At 41.4% G+C, this 17,754-nt stretch overlaps 1 protein-coding gene across 4 annotated transcripts in view; it reads left to right on the top strand.

Annotated features, from left to right (window-relative positions):
- Window positions 1-17,754, top strand: part of HACE1 (HECT domain and ankyrin repeat containing E3 ubiquitin protein ligase 1) — a 126,938-nt gene that overhangs the window by 61,793 nt on the left and 47,391 nt on the right. For all 4 annotated transcript variants that reach the window (XM_056566204.1, XM_056566203.1, XM_056566201.1 and 1 more), the window contains 3 exons: window positions 1,091-1,434; window positions 6,817-6,885; window positions 11,000-11,087. In XM_056566204.1, coding sequence (XP_056422179.1) covers window positions 1,091-1,434; window positions 6,817-6,885; window positions 11,000-11,087 — 501 coding nt within the window. The remainder of the gene's footprint in view (window positions 1-1,090; window positions 1,435-6,816; window positions 6,886-10,999; window positions 11,088-17,754) is intronic.

Below are 17,754 nucleotides of genomic sequence, written 5' to 3'. Positions count from 1 at the left end.
CCCACAGAATAAAGAAAACATGTCATTTTTAACGCAAGTTGTACAGTGTGAAAACGAGACCTTCAAAAATGAGCAAAATTTATTTTCAATTTCCCCACACAAATAATAGTTTTCTGGTTTGGACGTACATTTTATGGTAAAATGGGTGATGTGATTAGAAACTACAATTGGTCATGCAAAAATATAAGCCCTCATATGGGTCTGTGGATGAAAATATAAAAGAGTTATGATTTATAGAAGGCGAGGAGGAAAAAACTAAAAAAAAAAAAAAAAAAAAAAACAGGGCTGTGTCCTTAAGGGGTCAAAGGAAACAAAATACTGTGGGGATTTACTAATCTAATTCTGGCTCGAGTGGCACTAAAATACAGGTGTTCAGGCCTTTTTTTTTTAGGTTTTAGTTTTTTTTTATCATTTTGAAAAGTGTCCAACAAATATGTACAATTGCGTATATCACTATGAACATTAATTTAGTTTTTTGGTATGTTCACACTACAGGATCTCTATGTGGAATTTTGCTACACAAATCTAACACTGGTGTGAGTTGCTCTTCCGTTCACCCATTTGCATCGGAACATTTTTTTTTTTTTTGATTCACCAAAAGAATGAAGATGGTCATTATTTATGCAGAAATCTGCAAGCAGGGAATGGGAAAGTGCCCTGTCCCTGCTTTAAATATATTGATACCTTTCTAATGTAAATGCGCCATGCTAACAGTTCTTGGGTGTACTGGGGCGGTTGCCCAGACCACTCCTGTACAATGAGCCTGACCCACCCTATCAGCAGTGCCATGAAGCCATGGCTAGGGCTTGGTGGTCAGGCAGGGCTACAGAAGGAAGGTAAGGGCAACTGGCCCCAGTGCACCAAGGAACTGTTAGGGTTGCCCATTTACACTACAAAGGTATCCCTATATTTTTTAGTAGTGGCAGTGCAAATGAACTCTGAAATCGGGAAAGGATTAGCTGCAATATTTGTCAAAATATTAACTATAGTATCAATTTGGGATCTTAATATATAACTTTTTATATTTTAGTTCCTTTCTAAATAAGATGATTGAAACGTCTTTGCTTTAAGGTCACTGTCTCTATTGCAGCCTTTAGAACTACTTTGGCATTCCTTAGATGAATGGCTTGTCCTCATTGCCACTGAACTGAAAAAAAACAAGAAAGACTCTTCCAACATCACTTGCATTTTACTCAAGCAAAATCCACTGGATCAACAAGATATTTCTCTCGATCATCAATCAACTATTGGAGAGAATGGAAGCACAGACCATCTTTCAGTATCGCCAAGCAGTACAGACTTCGCAAACTGTGAAAATGCTGGGAAGCAGGAAGCTGTTGCAGATGGTCAGGATGTTATCTCAATGACAGCAAACAGGCTCAGTGCTGTCATTCAAGCCTTCTATATGTGCTGCTCTTGCCAGATGCCTCAAGGGTTTGTGTCTTTTCTTTTTATTTGGGTGATAAATGTTGTGTACTTCATATAATCAGAATACAAATTGGAAGGACAACTTAAACTATAGACAAGGAATTATACACTGTTCGGCATTTGGAGACCTTTCTGTTCTTTGCTGATTTTTTTATTTATTTATTTTTTAATTATTTTACAATATTAACTTTATAAAGTAGGGAGAGAGAAAAAGAAAAAAGGGCGGAGCGCCACAGTGGGTGATACCATACAAGGCAACATATAATGTATCTTGCAATGAAATTACTGCTCACCTTATTGGGTTGTGGAGCAGCCACAACCCTGTAGTTTCATCAGTCAATCCCACTTCGGGGAGAATAGTTCTGCAGCACAGAGTCACTCCAAATGGCCCAGCAGAGACTAGCTTGGGGAATAATAATAAAAAAGTCATTTTTATAAAGTTGTATAACTGTCAAAAAATGTTCTCCGAAGAAGAGAGAAATGGCAAATAAGTATTATTCAGAAATCCTAATGTGCCCCACCAGAAAATAAATAAAAATACTGGTGTAGACAAGCCAAACCCCCTCTCCACAAAACAAAAACAAAAAAACAACCTTCTTTTATATGCAACATTCTAAATGGTTAAATTCTGCTCTTGTCACAAAGGCCTAAAACACCCCAATCATATAGGGTTAATGACTAGATTTGAGTGAACCTAAAGTAAGATTTGCCAAACCAAATCTTTTTTTATTTTTAGATTGGCCTCTAAAAAACAAAAGCTATCTGATCGCTATGAGCAACTGCTCCACTTTTCCACTGCACAGGTTTTGATAAATCTCCTCTTAATCCTGGAAAAGTCACTCTACTTTCCTGATGATCTGATTTCTGGAGAAATTGGGAATAAAAGTCCTCAGTTTTATTATAATTTGGTTGACCTTATCAAAGCCTTCAAGTATTAAAGTGTATCTGTCATATCACAGAAAAAAATGCTTGTGTATGTTACTCACTAGGTCTTGCAGATACTTTCCATGTCTTTTTTTTTATTTTATTTTTTTATATCTGTCTAGCTTCTGTGTTTGGCTCACATGTCCCTCTGGTCTGATGCTTGCCCATTCTGTCATCCATTACTCAGGAAGAGGAGTATCTGAGGCAAAAATAAAATATTTTGCAATAAATTAATAGTGTAACAAAAAATATAAATGGCCCTTTCCTAATAAAACCCTGTATTATCACCCCAACCCCCCCCCCCAAAAAAAAAACGCCCAAACCTTTATATAGTAGGTATTGCCAAGTTTGTCATTACAATGATAACAATCAAAAGGTAGCATGAATTGCAAAAATGGTACCGATAATAAAAAGTTCTCACACATGGCATTGGACGAAAAATAAAAAAAAGTTATCGCTGTCAGAACATGGCAACACAAAAAAGGTGAAAAAAGGATTTTGTTGAGAAAAGGAAAAAGAAGAGACACATACCAGATTTGAAAAATTGGGCTTGGTCATTTTAGGTAAAAACAAGTGGCGTTCTTAAGGGGTTAAGGCGTACCGATCGAAGTGAGGCGGAGAAGGCTGCAGTGAAGATCACGGTAAGTGATCTTCTCTGTGGCCTTCTAAAAGCTGCAAAACTACAACTCCCAGCATGTCCACACATCCAAAGGCTGTCTGGGCATGCTGGGAGTTGTATTTTTGCAACATCTGAAGTGGCACAGTTTGGAGACCACTATTCGTTGGTCTCCAAACTGTAGCCCTCCAGATGTTGCAGAAGTACAATTCCCAGCATGGCCAGACAGTCAGGGATGCTGGGCGTGTAGTTCTGCAATATCTGGCCCTTCAGATGTTGCAGAACTACAACTCCCAGCATGCCTGGACAGTCTGGGCATGGTTGGAGTTGTAGTTTTGCAACATCTGGAGGGCTAGATTTAGCCCTCCAGACTGTTCTTCCCCGGTTGTTGCATAACTACAACTCCTAGCATGCCCAGACTGTCCAGGCATGCTGGGAGTTGTAGTTCTGCAACACCTGAAGGGCCAGATATTGCAGAACTACACGCCCAGCATCCCTGACTGTCTGGGCATGCTGAGAATTGTAGTTTGGCAACAGCTGTAGGCACACTAGTTGGGAAACACTGAGCTAGAGTCTGTTTCCGAACTCAGTGATTCTAACCCGTGTGCCTCCAAGCTGTTGCAAAACTACAACTCCCAGAATGCACTGACAGACGTACCTGCTGGGAGTTGTAGTTTTGCAACAGCTGGAGGCACACGGGTTGGAATCACTGAGCTAGTTTCTGTTTTCTTACTCAGTGGTTCCCCACCAGTGTGCCTACAGCTGTTGTAAAACTACAACTCCCAGCATGTACGGTCTGTCAGTGCATTCTGAGAGTTGTCATTTTGCCACAGCTGAAGGTTTTGGGCGCCCCCCTCCCATGTGAATGTAGAGAATAAATTCACATGGGCAGGTTTACAGTGGGTTTCCTTCTACAAGTTTGAGCTGAGGCAAATTTTCCGCCGCAACTCAAACTTCCAGCGGAAAACTTACTGTGAACCCCCGCCTTTGTGAATGTACCCTAAAAACACTACACTAACACAAAATAAAAAGTAAAACACTACATATACACCCCCTTCCCCCAATAAAAATGAAAAACGTCTCATACGGCAGTGTTTCCTAAACAGAGCCTCCAACTGTTTCAAAACCACAACTAGGGCTGGGCGGTATGACCAAATGTGTGTATCACTGTATTTTTGTAAATTTTGGCGGTTCCACGGTATATAACGGTATTTCCTCCTCCTCCCCTCCCTTCCCCCAAATTAATTATCAGCCCAGCACTGCCCTGTCCCCATCGGGGTAAATAATTACCCGCAAGTGCTGCCCTCCTCATCCTACGATTTGTTGCGGCGGCCGGCGCTGACACTCTATACTATACTGTGCGGTATCCCTGTGCCCAGGCTGCAAAAGGAAAACAAAATAAACTAACGCATGTTCCGACGTCTGCTTTACGCTGGGGACGGGAACGTCGGAGAACCGTCAGCCTATCACCGTCCGCAGGGATGTCCCGCCTCGGCCGGTGAAAGGCTGAGCCCACTGTCATGTAAGAAGCCGGCTTCTTACATGACAATGGGCTCAGCCTATCACCGGCTGAGGCAGAACATCGCTGCGGCCGGTGATAGGCTGACGGCTCTCCGACATTCCCGTCCCCAGGAAGCAGATGAGGCTGGTACTGGACCAAAGGGAGATGAGTTAAAGTTTATTTTGTTTATTTTTTGCAGCCCGGGCATAGGGATACCGCACAGTATAGAGTGTCAGCGCCAGCGGCCCCAACAAAGAGGAGGATGAGGAGGGCAGCGCTTGCAGGTGACATGTGAGTATTTACCCCGATGGGGACAGCGCATCGCTGGGCTCATAATTAATTTGTGGGGAGGGGCCAAACCGGTATTGCGGTATGGGTTAAAATTCATATTGTGCAGCACAAAAATTTTGGTATTCGGTATGAACCTTATACCGCCCAGCCCTAACCACAACTTCCAGTATTGCCAGACAGCCATAGACTGTCCTGGCAGGCTGGGAGTCTTGCAAGAGCTGGGGCACCCTGTTTGGGAAACACTGCTGTAGGATTTTGGTGGAGACAAGCCCCATACTTGTAACAAAGTGCACCCCTATTGCAAATTCCTTATTTAGACCTCAAATGCGCATGCCGTTCTCTCACTTCAGAGCCCTGTCGTATTTCAAGGCAACAGTTTAGGGCCACATATGGGATATTCCGTACTCAGGAGAAATTGCGTTACAAATTTTGGGGGGATTTTTCTCCTTTTACCTCTTATGAAAAAGTTAAGTTGGGGGCTACACCAGCATGTTAGTGTAAAAAAATTAACATTTTTACACTAACATGCTGGTGTTGCCCCATACTTTTGATTTTCACAAGAGGTAAAAGGAGAAAAAGACCCCCAAAATTTGTAACGCAATTTCTTCTGAGTACGGAAATACCCCAAATGTGGACGTAAAATGCTCTGCTGACGCACAACAAGGCTCAGGAGTGGGAGCGCACTATGTACATTTGAGGCCTAAATTGGTGATTTGCACAGGGGTGTCTGATCGTTACAGCGGTTCTGAGATGAACGCAAAAAAAAAAAATACATGTGACCCCATTTTGGAAACTACACCCCTCACGGAAAGTAACAAGGGGTATAGTGAGCCTTAACAACTTACAGGGCTTTGACAAATTTTCGTTAAAGTTGGACATGAAAATGAATTTTTTTTTTTTTTCTGAAATGCTGGTGTTACCCCAAATTTTCCATTTTCACAAGGGGTAATAGGAAATTTCATAAGGGGTATTAGGAAATTTGTAACCCCATTTCTTCTGAGTATATAAATACCCCATATGTGGATGTAAAGTGCTCTGCTTCCGAACTACAATGCTCAGAAGAGAAGGAGCGCTATTGGGCTTTTTGAGAGAGAATTAGGCTGGAATTGAAGGCTATGTGTGTTTACAAAGTCCCCATGGTGCCAGAACAGTGGACCCCTCCACATGTTACCCCATTTTGGAAACTACACCCCTCACGGAATGTAACAAGGGGTGCAGTGAGCATTTACACCCCACAGGTGTCTGACAGATTTTTTGAACAGTCGTCCGTAAAAATGAAAAATGTAATTTTTCATTTGCACAGCCCACTGTTCCAAAGATCTGTTAAATGCCAGTGGGGTGTAAATGCTCACTGCACCCCTTGTTAAATTCTGTGAGGGGTGTAGTTTCCAAAATGGGGTTAAATGGGGGGGGGGGGGGGGGTCCACTGTTCTGGCACCATGGGGGCTTTGTAAACACACATGGCCCCTGACTTCCATTCCAACCAAATTCTCTCACCAAAAGCCCAATGGCGCTCCTTCTCTTCTGAGCATTGTAGTTTGCCCGCAGAACACTTTACATCCACGTATGGTGTATTTCCATACACTGAAGAAATGGGGTCAAAAAATTATGGGGGCTTTTTCTCCTATTACCCCTTGTGATAATGAAAAATTTGGGGTAACACCAGCATTTTATTGAAAAAATAATTTTCTGTATTTTTACGTCCCAATTTTACGAAAGTTCGTCAATCACCTGTTGGGTGTTAAGGCTAAATGTACCCCTTGTTATGTTCCTTAAGGGGTGTAGTTTCCAAAATAGTGTGCCCTGTGTTTTTTTTTTTTGCTGTCCTGGAACCATAGGGGCTTCCTAAATGCGACATGCCCCCCAAAAACCATTTCAGTTAAACTTGCTTTTCAAAAGCCTTCTCTTCTGAGCATTGTAATTCGCCCGCAGATCATTTTACATCCTAAGATGGTGTATTTCCATACTAAGAAGAGATAGGATTACAAATTTTGGGGGCATTTGGAAAAGTAATTCTTATGTTAAAAGTTGTAAGTGTGTGTGTTTTCTTATGTAGGATGACTTCTCCAAGATTTATTGAATTTGTCTGCAAACATGATGATGTTCTAAAGTGTTTTGTTACAAGGTAGGTTATAATTCTGCCTGTTTTAAAAGATCGGTTCTGTTCTTTACATAAAGAAAACCTGTTTCATGCTGCCAGAACCGCTGCACGGTAGTGTTCTGTAACCCCCCTCGCTGCATCTGTTTCATGCTGCCTGCGGTATGGCCAGCATTAAACAGGTGACTGGTTCCAACATGCATATTAGAAACTGTAAGGGTGCGTTCACACTGAGTAATTCAAGAGGAATTTACTCGAGTAATTCCTCTTGAATTCTCCGCTCCAAATTAATGCACATCTCTGCCCATTGACTTTAATGTTTTTTCTGCTGTCCTGTTCACACATCGGAAATTCTGCTAGCGGAATTCCGATGCTGAATTCCTTTCCGCTTGAAAAAAGAACATGTTCATTCTTCAAGCGGAATCCGCTAGCAGAAATCAATAGTAGTCAATGATAAAATACATTTCTGCTCCCAACATCGTTTTCGCGCGGAATTTGCGTGGATATGGCTGAAAAACCCTTCACTTCTTTCTCCCCCATTTCCGCACGCGAATTCCGGGAATTCTGCGCGAATAGAAAATTCTTTTTCTGCACGTAAATTTTTCAGCGTGAATTCCTCTTGATTAACTCAGTGTGAACGCACCCTTAGACCACAGCTAGATAATCATCTTAGTTAGGCAATTTACATCATAAAGTCTTGAATCACATGATTTTCGTCAGGCAAATTGTCTGCCTACTCTACTGTAGAAACACATGGTAATAATCTTAATTTACTTTAAACTTTGTACATTTTGTTTGCACATGTACCCTCAGAGTACCAAACTAATCATAAAGTCATACAGTGGGGATCAAAAGTTTGGGCACCCCAGGTAAAAATTTGTATTAATGCGCATAAAGAAGCCAAGGAAAGATGGAAAAATCCCCAAAAGGCATCAAATTGCAGATTAGACATTCTTATAATATGTCAACAAAAAAGTTAGATTTTATTTCCATCATTTACACTTTCAAAATAACAGAAAACAAAAAAAATGGCATCTGCAAAAGTTTGGGCACCCTGCAGAATTTATAGCCTGCCAGTGTCATGGATTGTTATCAATCCTCATCTGGGAAGACCAGGTGATGTCCATCTCAAAGGTTTTAAATGCCCAAACTCATCTGACCTTGCCCCAACAATCGACACCATGGGTTCTCCCAAGGAATTGTCAAGAAATCTGAAACTGAAAATAGTCGACGCTTACAAAGCTGGAGAAGGCTATAAGAAGATAGCAAAACGTTTTCAGATGTCAATATCCTCTGTTAGGAATGTAATTAAGAAATGGCAGTCCAGGGACAGTGGAAGTTAAAGCAAGATCTGCAAGACCAAGAAAAATATCAGACAGAACAGCTTGCAGGATTGTGAGAAAAACAATTCAAACCCCACGTTTGACTGCACAATCCCTCCAGAAAGATCTGGCAGACATTGGAGTTGTGGTACACTATTCCACTATAAAGAGATACTTTATAACAAATATGGTACAAATATGGTCTTAATGGAAGAGTCATCAGAAGAAAACCTCTTCTACGTCCTCACCACAAAAATCAGCGTTTGATCTTTGCAATTGAACATATAGACAAGCCTGATGTATTTTGGAAACAAGTTCTGTGGACCGATGAGGTTAAAATTGAACTTTTTGGCCGGAAATAAGCAAAGGTACATTTGGAAAAGAAGGGGAACAGAATTTAATGAAAGAACCTCTGTCCAACTGTTAAGCATGGGGGTGGATCATGCTTTGGGTTTGTATTGCAGCCAGTGGCACAGGGAACATCTCACGAGTAGAAGGAAAAATGGGTTCAATAAAATTTCAGCAAATTTTGGATGCTAACTTGATGCCATATGTGAAAAAGCTGAAGTTAAAAATAGGGTGGCTTTTACAAATGGATAATGATCCTAAACACACCTCGAAATCCACGGGGGATTACATCAAGAGGTGTAAACTGAAGGTTTTGCCATGGCCTTCACAATCTTCTGACCTCAACATAATTGAAAATCTATGGATAGACCTTAAAAGAGCAGTGCGTGACAGACAGCCCAGAAATCTCAAAGAACTGGAAGACTTTTGTAAGGAAGAATGGGCAAAGATACCTCAAACAAGAATTGAAAGACTCTTGGCTGGCTACAAAAAGCATTTACAAGCTGTGATACTTGCCAAAGGGGGGCATTTCATGCTATAAATTCTGCAGGGTGCCCAAACTTTTGCAGACACCATTTTTTTGTTTTCTGTTATTTTGAAAGTGTAAATGATGGAAATAAAATCTAACTTTTGTTGGCATATTATAAGAATGTCTAATCTGTAATTTGATGCCTTTTGGAGATTTTTCCATCTTTCCTTGGCTTCTTTATGCACATTAATACAACCTTTTTACCTGGGGTGCCCAAACTTTTGATCCCCACTGTACAAGAAGAATAGGGGCCCTGTTTACAAGAGATAATATGGGTGACACAAGGTAAAAGTACTTGATTTGTTCAGTAGCTCAGCCAACTTTTGCATAAATAAAAGATTCATAAAGTTGTGAGACACTCGATAGCCCCCCCCCCCCCCCAAAAAAAAAAAAAAAATCACAAAAAATAGGCCATACTTACTGGTTACTGATACAAGTGCAAGTTGGACACCCATTCCCACCATAATATTCACTACCCTGTCACTACTGTAATTCTATCAGTCTTTGTAATTGCTCTCCATAAGTTTTTGAGAGTCACTTCAATTATATATATTGTACAAAAGCAGCACAACCAGTCCAAAGCAGATATAGTAATAAATGGTGCAGAACAGTTCGAGTTTAGACACAAACCACTCCAGCTTGAATACAGAAAAGGGATCACACTGCAGCACACACAAGTTATCCAAGTAGCAAAAAGGTGTTTATTCCGTTAAAAAAAAACAAGTGTTGCAAAAGCAGCGACATTTCAACCGGCTCATCCGGTCCTGCTTGATAATGACTGGGTAAGCCAGTTAAAATGTTGCTGCTTTTTGTAACACTTTTTTTTGGGATGGAATAAACACCTTTTTGCTACTTGGAAACCTTTTGTGTGCTGCGGTGAGATCCCTTTGCGGCGAGATCCCTTTGCTATATATATCCTATATATTGCATGAAATGAGGCAACATCTGTAACTGTGTTTCTTGAAACAGATTTTTCTCCAGCACAGTAATATAGCTAAACAGTTCCTACTCTGGCCTCTGTCACAACATGTATGGTAAAGCCATTCTCCCTTACGTCTTTTTAGATCAAAAGGAGGAATGGATCATGGCACCAAGGTGAGGGGAAACATTCTGTAATATTTCCTGAAAGAATTTCTCCATTTTCCCTTGTGCCAAAATTAGACACTCAGACTTCTAAGACACATTATTCTATTATGATGATGAGATGGCATGGAGATAGCAAAACAAAATAAAAAGCCAGTGTTTTCTATTTAGAGCTGTTCAATTGATAGTCACTCCTTATTATATCAAATGGACCATACTTTTATAAAAGGTGTAAAGTAATGCTTAAAGAGTACTTGTCACCAAACTAAACTTTTAATATATTGTTCCTTATGTAATTATAAGACATTTTGCTATTTACTTGCTGTTTTCAATATTTTATATGTTTTTAATGTGATTGAAAAAACGTCCACTAGGTGGCTCTGTTCCCTGCTGCAAGTCAATCAATTAGTTTTGGTCTCCTGCTGGCCTGGCAGGAAACCAAACTTAGGAAGTGCGCACGGGGCATGACGAGGCACAGCTATTGCAGGCTTCAGTGACTTGTGCCTGCTGGGGAACACCCACTTTCTCCTGCCGAATGCGCACACAGTGTGAGCAAAGAGAAAGGTATGATACAGAGCTTTTTAAAGCTCTAAAAAAAATCAAGGGCAGGAGGGGCATTAGGAGTAGGTAGGGAATATAATCGGAGCTAAGAAAATAGGGTTTTATGGCAGATACTCTTTAATCAGACTTATAGGAAAACGCAGAAAAAAGGGTTATTGTCACTAAACAGCGTGTCTCCAACTGCAAGGCTGTTGGTACATGCTGGGAGTTGTTGTTTTGCAACCGCTGGAAAAAACATTGTTTGGAAAACACAATGTTATATTATAAGGGAATGCTAACTTATTTTTTACTCTTTCAGAAATCCTACAATCATATTTGACCACTTTCATTTTTTGTTGGAGTGCCCTGAACTGATGTCGAGGTTTATGCACATCATAAAAGCTCAGGTTAGTATAGTTTATTTTCACAAATGTCATATTTTTTTTTTAATTAAAGGAATCGTGGCCATACTGTGGGACATGTATAATTTATTATGACCACTTCTGTAAATGGTTTGTAATATTACAACCTAGATTGCCGTATTCAGATAAATTATGAACTCTGTAGCATTGTTTTGTTATCTTCTATCTTTTATATAAAAATAAATAAAATCAGTCAATCACCTATGACTCCAAACATCCAAATTGTCTTACTTCAAAAAGTATTAATTGGATTTGACTCGTTTTTAAAATGATGAGCAAAGGTTTGAAATGTACCATGAAATTTTAATATGGAAATCTGTTTCCCTCTTCATTTATACCGGGGAAATGTAATAGGACATTTGCTGTGAAATTTTAGGAGGTACATTCCTCTCCAGCAATAACAATTGAACTGGAAATTAGTAGAAATCAAATTACACTAATGAGCGTGTAAATTACGGTAAATTACACCAATGAACTAGTGATTGATTCATGGCAAATTACACCAATGACTGTGCGATTACCAGCAAATTATACCAATGCATGAGTGTTCTTTTCTAGTGTATGGAAAGATCAGTTTAATCCAAATATTCATAACTTATGAATATGACCTTAACATTACTATTTTTGAGGAGTGGGGCATAAATATATTGTGCAAGCAGTTTTCTCATTGAATAGGAAGAAAAAAAACACATGCCACGGTTAGTTTACTACGTGACCAGTTACCACATGGCAAAAGCGCGCCAATTTTACTGCAGTTTATGGATGTCTGATAAGTGATTTACCAATCTGTCTGAGACCAAAACTTTCTCATTTGCCCATAGCAACAAATCACATCTCTGCTTTTATTTACTGTAGCAATTTGAGAACTGAAAGCTGAACTGTGATTGGTTGCTCTGGGCAAATCACACCAGTTTTTGTCTCAGACGATTTGATAAATCTAGGCCACTGCTTTTAATGTCTGTCACCCATTCATTGCTAAATTTGTGGCGACACAGTAGCCTTTCCAGCTTAGGAACGGACCATGAAGCACACTTGTTTTTAGTCTTGGTGTTCTATTCTCTTAAAATATTAGATTTTTTTTTTTTTTTTTTTTAACAATTTCTTACCATGTTCATTTATACTATGTTGCCACAATTAAATTTGTTCCTCTGGTGGTCAGTCTTGCATGGTAGCATAAAACACTTAGGGTATGTTCAGACTAGCGGATCCACAGCGTATTTTATGCTGCGGATTGAATGCCGAAGATCCCCTACAAGGTATCTCAGATGTGCCTGCTTAGAGTGGCAATACGCCGCTACGAGCAGACACAATGATGTGAGAGTCACCGCGTGCATGCGCAGTATACTCGCACATCATCGTTCCTATCGGCCTATCTCAGGGAGCAGGGGGAGCGGCTACGATGTGTTCGAGTACACCGCGCATGCACGGCGACTCACGCAACGCAGCAGTGTGTCTGCTCGTAGCGGCATATTGCCGCTCTGAGCATGCACATCTGAGGTACCCTGTAGGTGGTCCTTCGGCGGCGGATCTGCAACGTAAAATACGCTGTGGATCCGCTCGTCTGTACATACCCTTAAAGGGGTACTCTGCTGGAAAACTTTTTTTTTTTTACTTTTATAAATCAACTGGTGCCAGAAAGTTAAACAGCTTTGTAAATTACTTCTATTTAAAAATCTTAATCCTTCCAGTACTTATCAGCTGCTGTATGCTACAGAGGAAGTTGTGTAGTTATTTTCTGTCTGACCACAGTGCTCTCTGCTGACACCTCTGTCCATGTCAGGAACTGTCCAGAACAGGAGCAAATGTCCATAGCAAACCGTTCCTGCTGTAGACAGTTCCTGACATAGACAGAGGTAGGGATGTCCCGATACCATTTTTTTAAGACCGAGTACGAGTACCGATACTTTAATTCTTGTATTCACCGATACCAAGTACGAGTACTTATATTTTAAAGGGAATCTGACAGCAGGGTGACGCGGTTTCTGGCGCGGTTTACCATATTATATGTGGGTCCTTGTTGTGTACAATGGAAGCGGCTGCTGTAGTATGAGCCAAGATTCCTCTCTTCTCCATTGGGCACAACAGGGAATTTGCATTGGTTACGAGACCGATGTACAACTGGTGAGCAGCGGTAGAAACCGGGTCACCTGCACGATCTACCCGTAAATACAAGTTAGTGCAGGTGACTCTGCTGTAATATTGCCTTTAATAGTAGGTAGTAGGGATCGACCGATTATCGGTATGGCCGATATTATCGTCCGATAATCACGATTTTGGGCATTATCGGTATCGGCAATTACCTTGCCGATAATGCCCCGCCCCCACCGCACCGCGACCACCCGCCGCACCGCGACCGCCCCCGCGACCCACCGTAGTGCTGGACGGTATTCCGGTATGAATCGGATACCGTTTTTTTTTCTCCCATGGTATGGATATTTGCCCATACCGCTATACCGGTCGGGCCCCTCCCCCACCCTCCGAGTCATTAAAAAAAAAAATTAAACTTACCCGTAATGGGGGTGGTCCGGGCCATCCATCCTTCCTGTAGTGTCCGGCGGCATTCCGGGTGGAGGGTGAACCGGTCCGGGCTGTCATTCTTCTCCACTCCGGGCACGCTCCGGCCTAGTACGCTGCATAGACGCCGCTACGCCGTGACATCAGGTGCGTCGCTGCGCACGGGCGTCACTGCGCAGCGCAGTCTATGCTGCGTTACTAGGCCGGAGCCTGCCTGGAGTGGAGAAGAGCACCCCCGGAGAAGAAGGGCAGCCCGGACCGGTTCACCCTCCACCCGGAATGCCGCCGGACACTACAGGAATGATGGATGGCCAGGACCAACCTGACAGGTAGGGGGAGAGAAGCGGGTGGTGGCGGCGGCGGCGGCCTATGGCACCGCAAAAGCCACTGCAGTGCATTGATTTAAAGCGCCCGCTTTAAATCAATGATCTGCAGCGGTTTCGCGGGGGGATAAATAGCCGATAACTTATACCGGAATATCGGTATAAATTATCGGCTATCCTCCACCGATTACTGGTATCGGCCCTAAAAAAACGATATCGGTTGATCCCTAGTAGGTAGTATCCCCTTACAGACATTAGCAGCAGCAGCCCCCCCCCCTATAGACTGCAGGCCCCCCTGTAGACAGCAGCCCCCCTATAGACAGGGGCTTCCCGTTTAGACATTAGCAGCAGCAGGGTCCCCCTTTAGACATTAGTAGCAGGAGGGCCCCCCTTAGAAATTAGGAGCAGCAGAGCCCCCCTTAGACATTAGGAGCAGCAGGGCCCCCCTTTAGACATCAGCAGCAGCAGGGCCCCCCTTTAGACATCAGCAGCAGCAGAGCCCCCCTTTAGACATCAGCAGCAGCAGGGCCCCCCTTTAGACATCAGCAGCAGCAGGGCCCCCCTTTAGACATCAGCAGCAGCAGGGTCCCCCTTTAGACATTAGCAGCAGCAGGGCCCCCCTTTAGACATTAGGAGCAGCAGTTAATAATCTAGATCATATAGATGATGTAATCAATGCTGATTATGGCATCTTTAGGGAAAATGGAGGTACCAGTAGTTTTGGTTGGACTCATCGGACCCCCGCAGTCACACTTTGAGAATCCAATGAGTCCAAATGGCGGTCAGAGGTCCAGATGGAACATTGTGCAGGCTATTACATATTACACAATGGTACATTACAATCTAATGGTTGCATGTAAAAGTAACCTATGGGAACTTAAGAAGTGTAAAACAAATATTAAAAAAATATATACCCTCCCCCCCCCCCCCCTCCCTAATAAAAATGAAAATCACCCACCTTTTCCCATTAGGAAAAAAAAAAGTTCTCAAGTGTCCGAACTGTTAAAATATAATGTTTATGATCTCACAATGTAAGAAAAAAAAAAAAACAACATAATTGATAATTTTTGGTCACCTCAAATTAAACCTACTTGGGAATTTCAATTTCAATTTTTAATTTTTTTGCTTCGCCGTATAATGTACAGTGAAATGAAAGGTGACTTGGTGAAGAACAATTTGTCCTGCAAAAAAACAAGCGTTATTTCTCTTAGAAGGCGAAGAGGAAAAAGAAAAATGTGAAAGCTAAAATTTGCTGTGTTCTTTTGGTGTTAAAGAATGCAGAATTTTTTTGGGAATACATTTTTTATTGAATATGAACAGTATTGTGTTTGTAGAAATCATGCAAAGAACATAGAGCAGTGGTGCTTAAAGTGAAATTGCTCTCCTTCAACATGTATAGAAGAATTTTCGGTGTTCTGTGAATGTACTGTATTTCTTAGTTTTAATTTTAATATGAGACAAAAAAGATGGAGGATATGGAAATAATTGCTGGTCTGTTTTGTAGATGTTTAGTGTTTGTTGGTCTATAAGGCTGTGTTGTTCTGTAGTTCTCTGTAGGTCTCTCCAGGCACTGTTTTGGCGGTTAGTTAGTACGATGATCTATTCCAGCTGCAGACTTATATACCGTACATTGTTCACCAATTTTATTCTGTGACAAAATTGGCAGCTTACAAGAACTTAAAAAGAAATGTAAATAAAGTTGTGAAATCTTTCTAGCTTTGAAGTATAACCCAATATGTGTAATGTCAGAGTGCTGTAAATCCGTGTACATGTAGCGGATATCCAGAGATCCCATTTGAGCCTTATCATTAAAATAGCATACAAGATGTGCTGTATAAAAAGAATACTGCAGTAATGCTTTGTGCAACTGCCTGTTAGAGTTGTCATTCCTTTTTTTATGTTTAAAAAAAAAAATGTCAGCCTTGTTTATGCTAAAAATCAAAATAGTTCTTTCAAGTATAGTTCTTTTACATTCCTCTCTACTGTAAATAAATATTTATTTTTACATGTTTTGTTAGCTTTCATTGTCCCGAAGTTATTAATATTCATAACATTTTTAAATTATTTTCAATTACTTAGGCTCCTTTCACACAATGGACATTCGTCCGTTATTAAACATCTGTTTTCTGTGTAAAAATGGATGTATAAACGGATGAAATAATGGGTGCTAATGGCTGAATAACTTCCGTCAAAATAACGTGTGTATTCATCCGTTAAGACATGTCATAACATCCCTCGTGTATGGCCGTTTTATCACCTCTGCCTACAGACTCCCACAGCCGGGACTACTACTACTACTACTAATACAGACTTGTTTCCATTATGGGAGTAGTAGTTCCCCGGCTGCTGGACTCTGCCGGTGACTGGGGAAGCTATGTTAGTGTTTGTACTCTGTTCCATGATGGGGATTGTAGTACAGGGGTTGAGGGATTGATCGCAACAGGTCTCACTTCTGAGACCCCATGCAATTAGAAGTTACTAAACAGGGGAGCGGGCGACATGCTCCACTCCCCTGCGATGTATTTTAGTTTCATTTTAAAATTCCCCACCGGGAGCCCTGAATGGCTGGTATGGAGGAGCCCCCCCCCCCCCCCCCCAGCAATTCTATATATCTTTCCCCACCACAGTGCTTCTATTTGAAAACCCCGCTGGGAGCCCTGGCTCCTCAGTACCGGCTATTCAGGGCTCCCGGCGGGGAATTAAAAAAAGAAAGTATAATACATCAAACATCACAGGGGAGTGTACCATGCCGGCAGCTCCCCTGTTTAATAACTTCTGATTGCAAGGGGTCTCAGAAGTGAGACCCGATGCGATCAATCCCTCAGCCCCTGTACTACAACCCCCATCATGGAACAGTCTGTCCCATGATGGGAGTAGTAGTAGTCCCTCAGCACTGCAGGAGTCTGCTGATCTCACCTCTTCTGAGCATGCTCAGAAGTAATAACGGCTATTATAAATCAGGTGCAAACAGATGACATAAAGGCTCATCCGTTTGCCATAGAGTTCAATGTTAAAAATAACGGCTGTTAATTCATCTGTTTCTTGTGACTGAAAGATTAGTGCATGTGCCATTTTTTTCTTTCCATCACAAATAACGTCCATTATTCATGACGGGCTATAACGGGTTATAACGGATAATCAAAAAACCCCATAGACTTTAATAGGATTTTGTAACAGATGTTTAACATCCCTTATTAAGGCTTTTCTAACTGAAGTTTATAACAGGTCTTTTAACGGAGCAACTTTATATTGTGAAAGGTGCCTTATCAGAGTAGAACATGTGGTACACAGTATCTCAAATAAGTGAATGCACCCCTCACATTTTGGTAAATATTTTCTTTTCATGTGATAACACTAAAGAAATGATACTACCACAATGTAAAGTAGTGAGTGCACAGCTTATGTAGCATTGTTTAATGTTGTGGCCTTTCAAAATAACGCCACACACAGCTGTTAATGTCTAAACCTTGGCAACAAAAGTGAGTACACCCTTAAGTAAAAATGCCCAAATTGGGCCCGATTACCCATTTTCCCCTCCCTGATTTCATGTGATTCATTAGTGTTCAAGGTCTCAGGTGTGAATGGGGAGTAGGTGTCTTAAATTTGGGGATATCGCTCTCACACTCTCCTATAATGGTCACTGGAAGTTCAACATAGCACCTCATAGCAGAGAACTCTGTGAGGATCTGAAAAAAATAAATGTTACTCTACATAAAGATGGCCTAGGCTATAAGAAGATTGCCAAGACCCTGAAACTAAGCTGCAGCACGTTGGGCAAGACCAAACAGTGGTTTTACAGGACAGGTTCCACTCAG

This window comes from Hyla sarda, chromosome 3 (genome assembly GCF_029499605.1).
Source record: "Hyla sarda isolate aHylSar1 chromosome 3, aHylSar1.hap1, whole genome shotgun sequence".
NCBI lineage: Eukaryota > Metazoa > Chordata > Amphibia > Anura > Hylidae > Hyla > Hyla sarda.
This window is presented reverse-complemented; position numbering and strand designations above follow the sequence as displayed.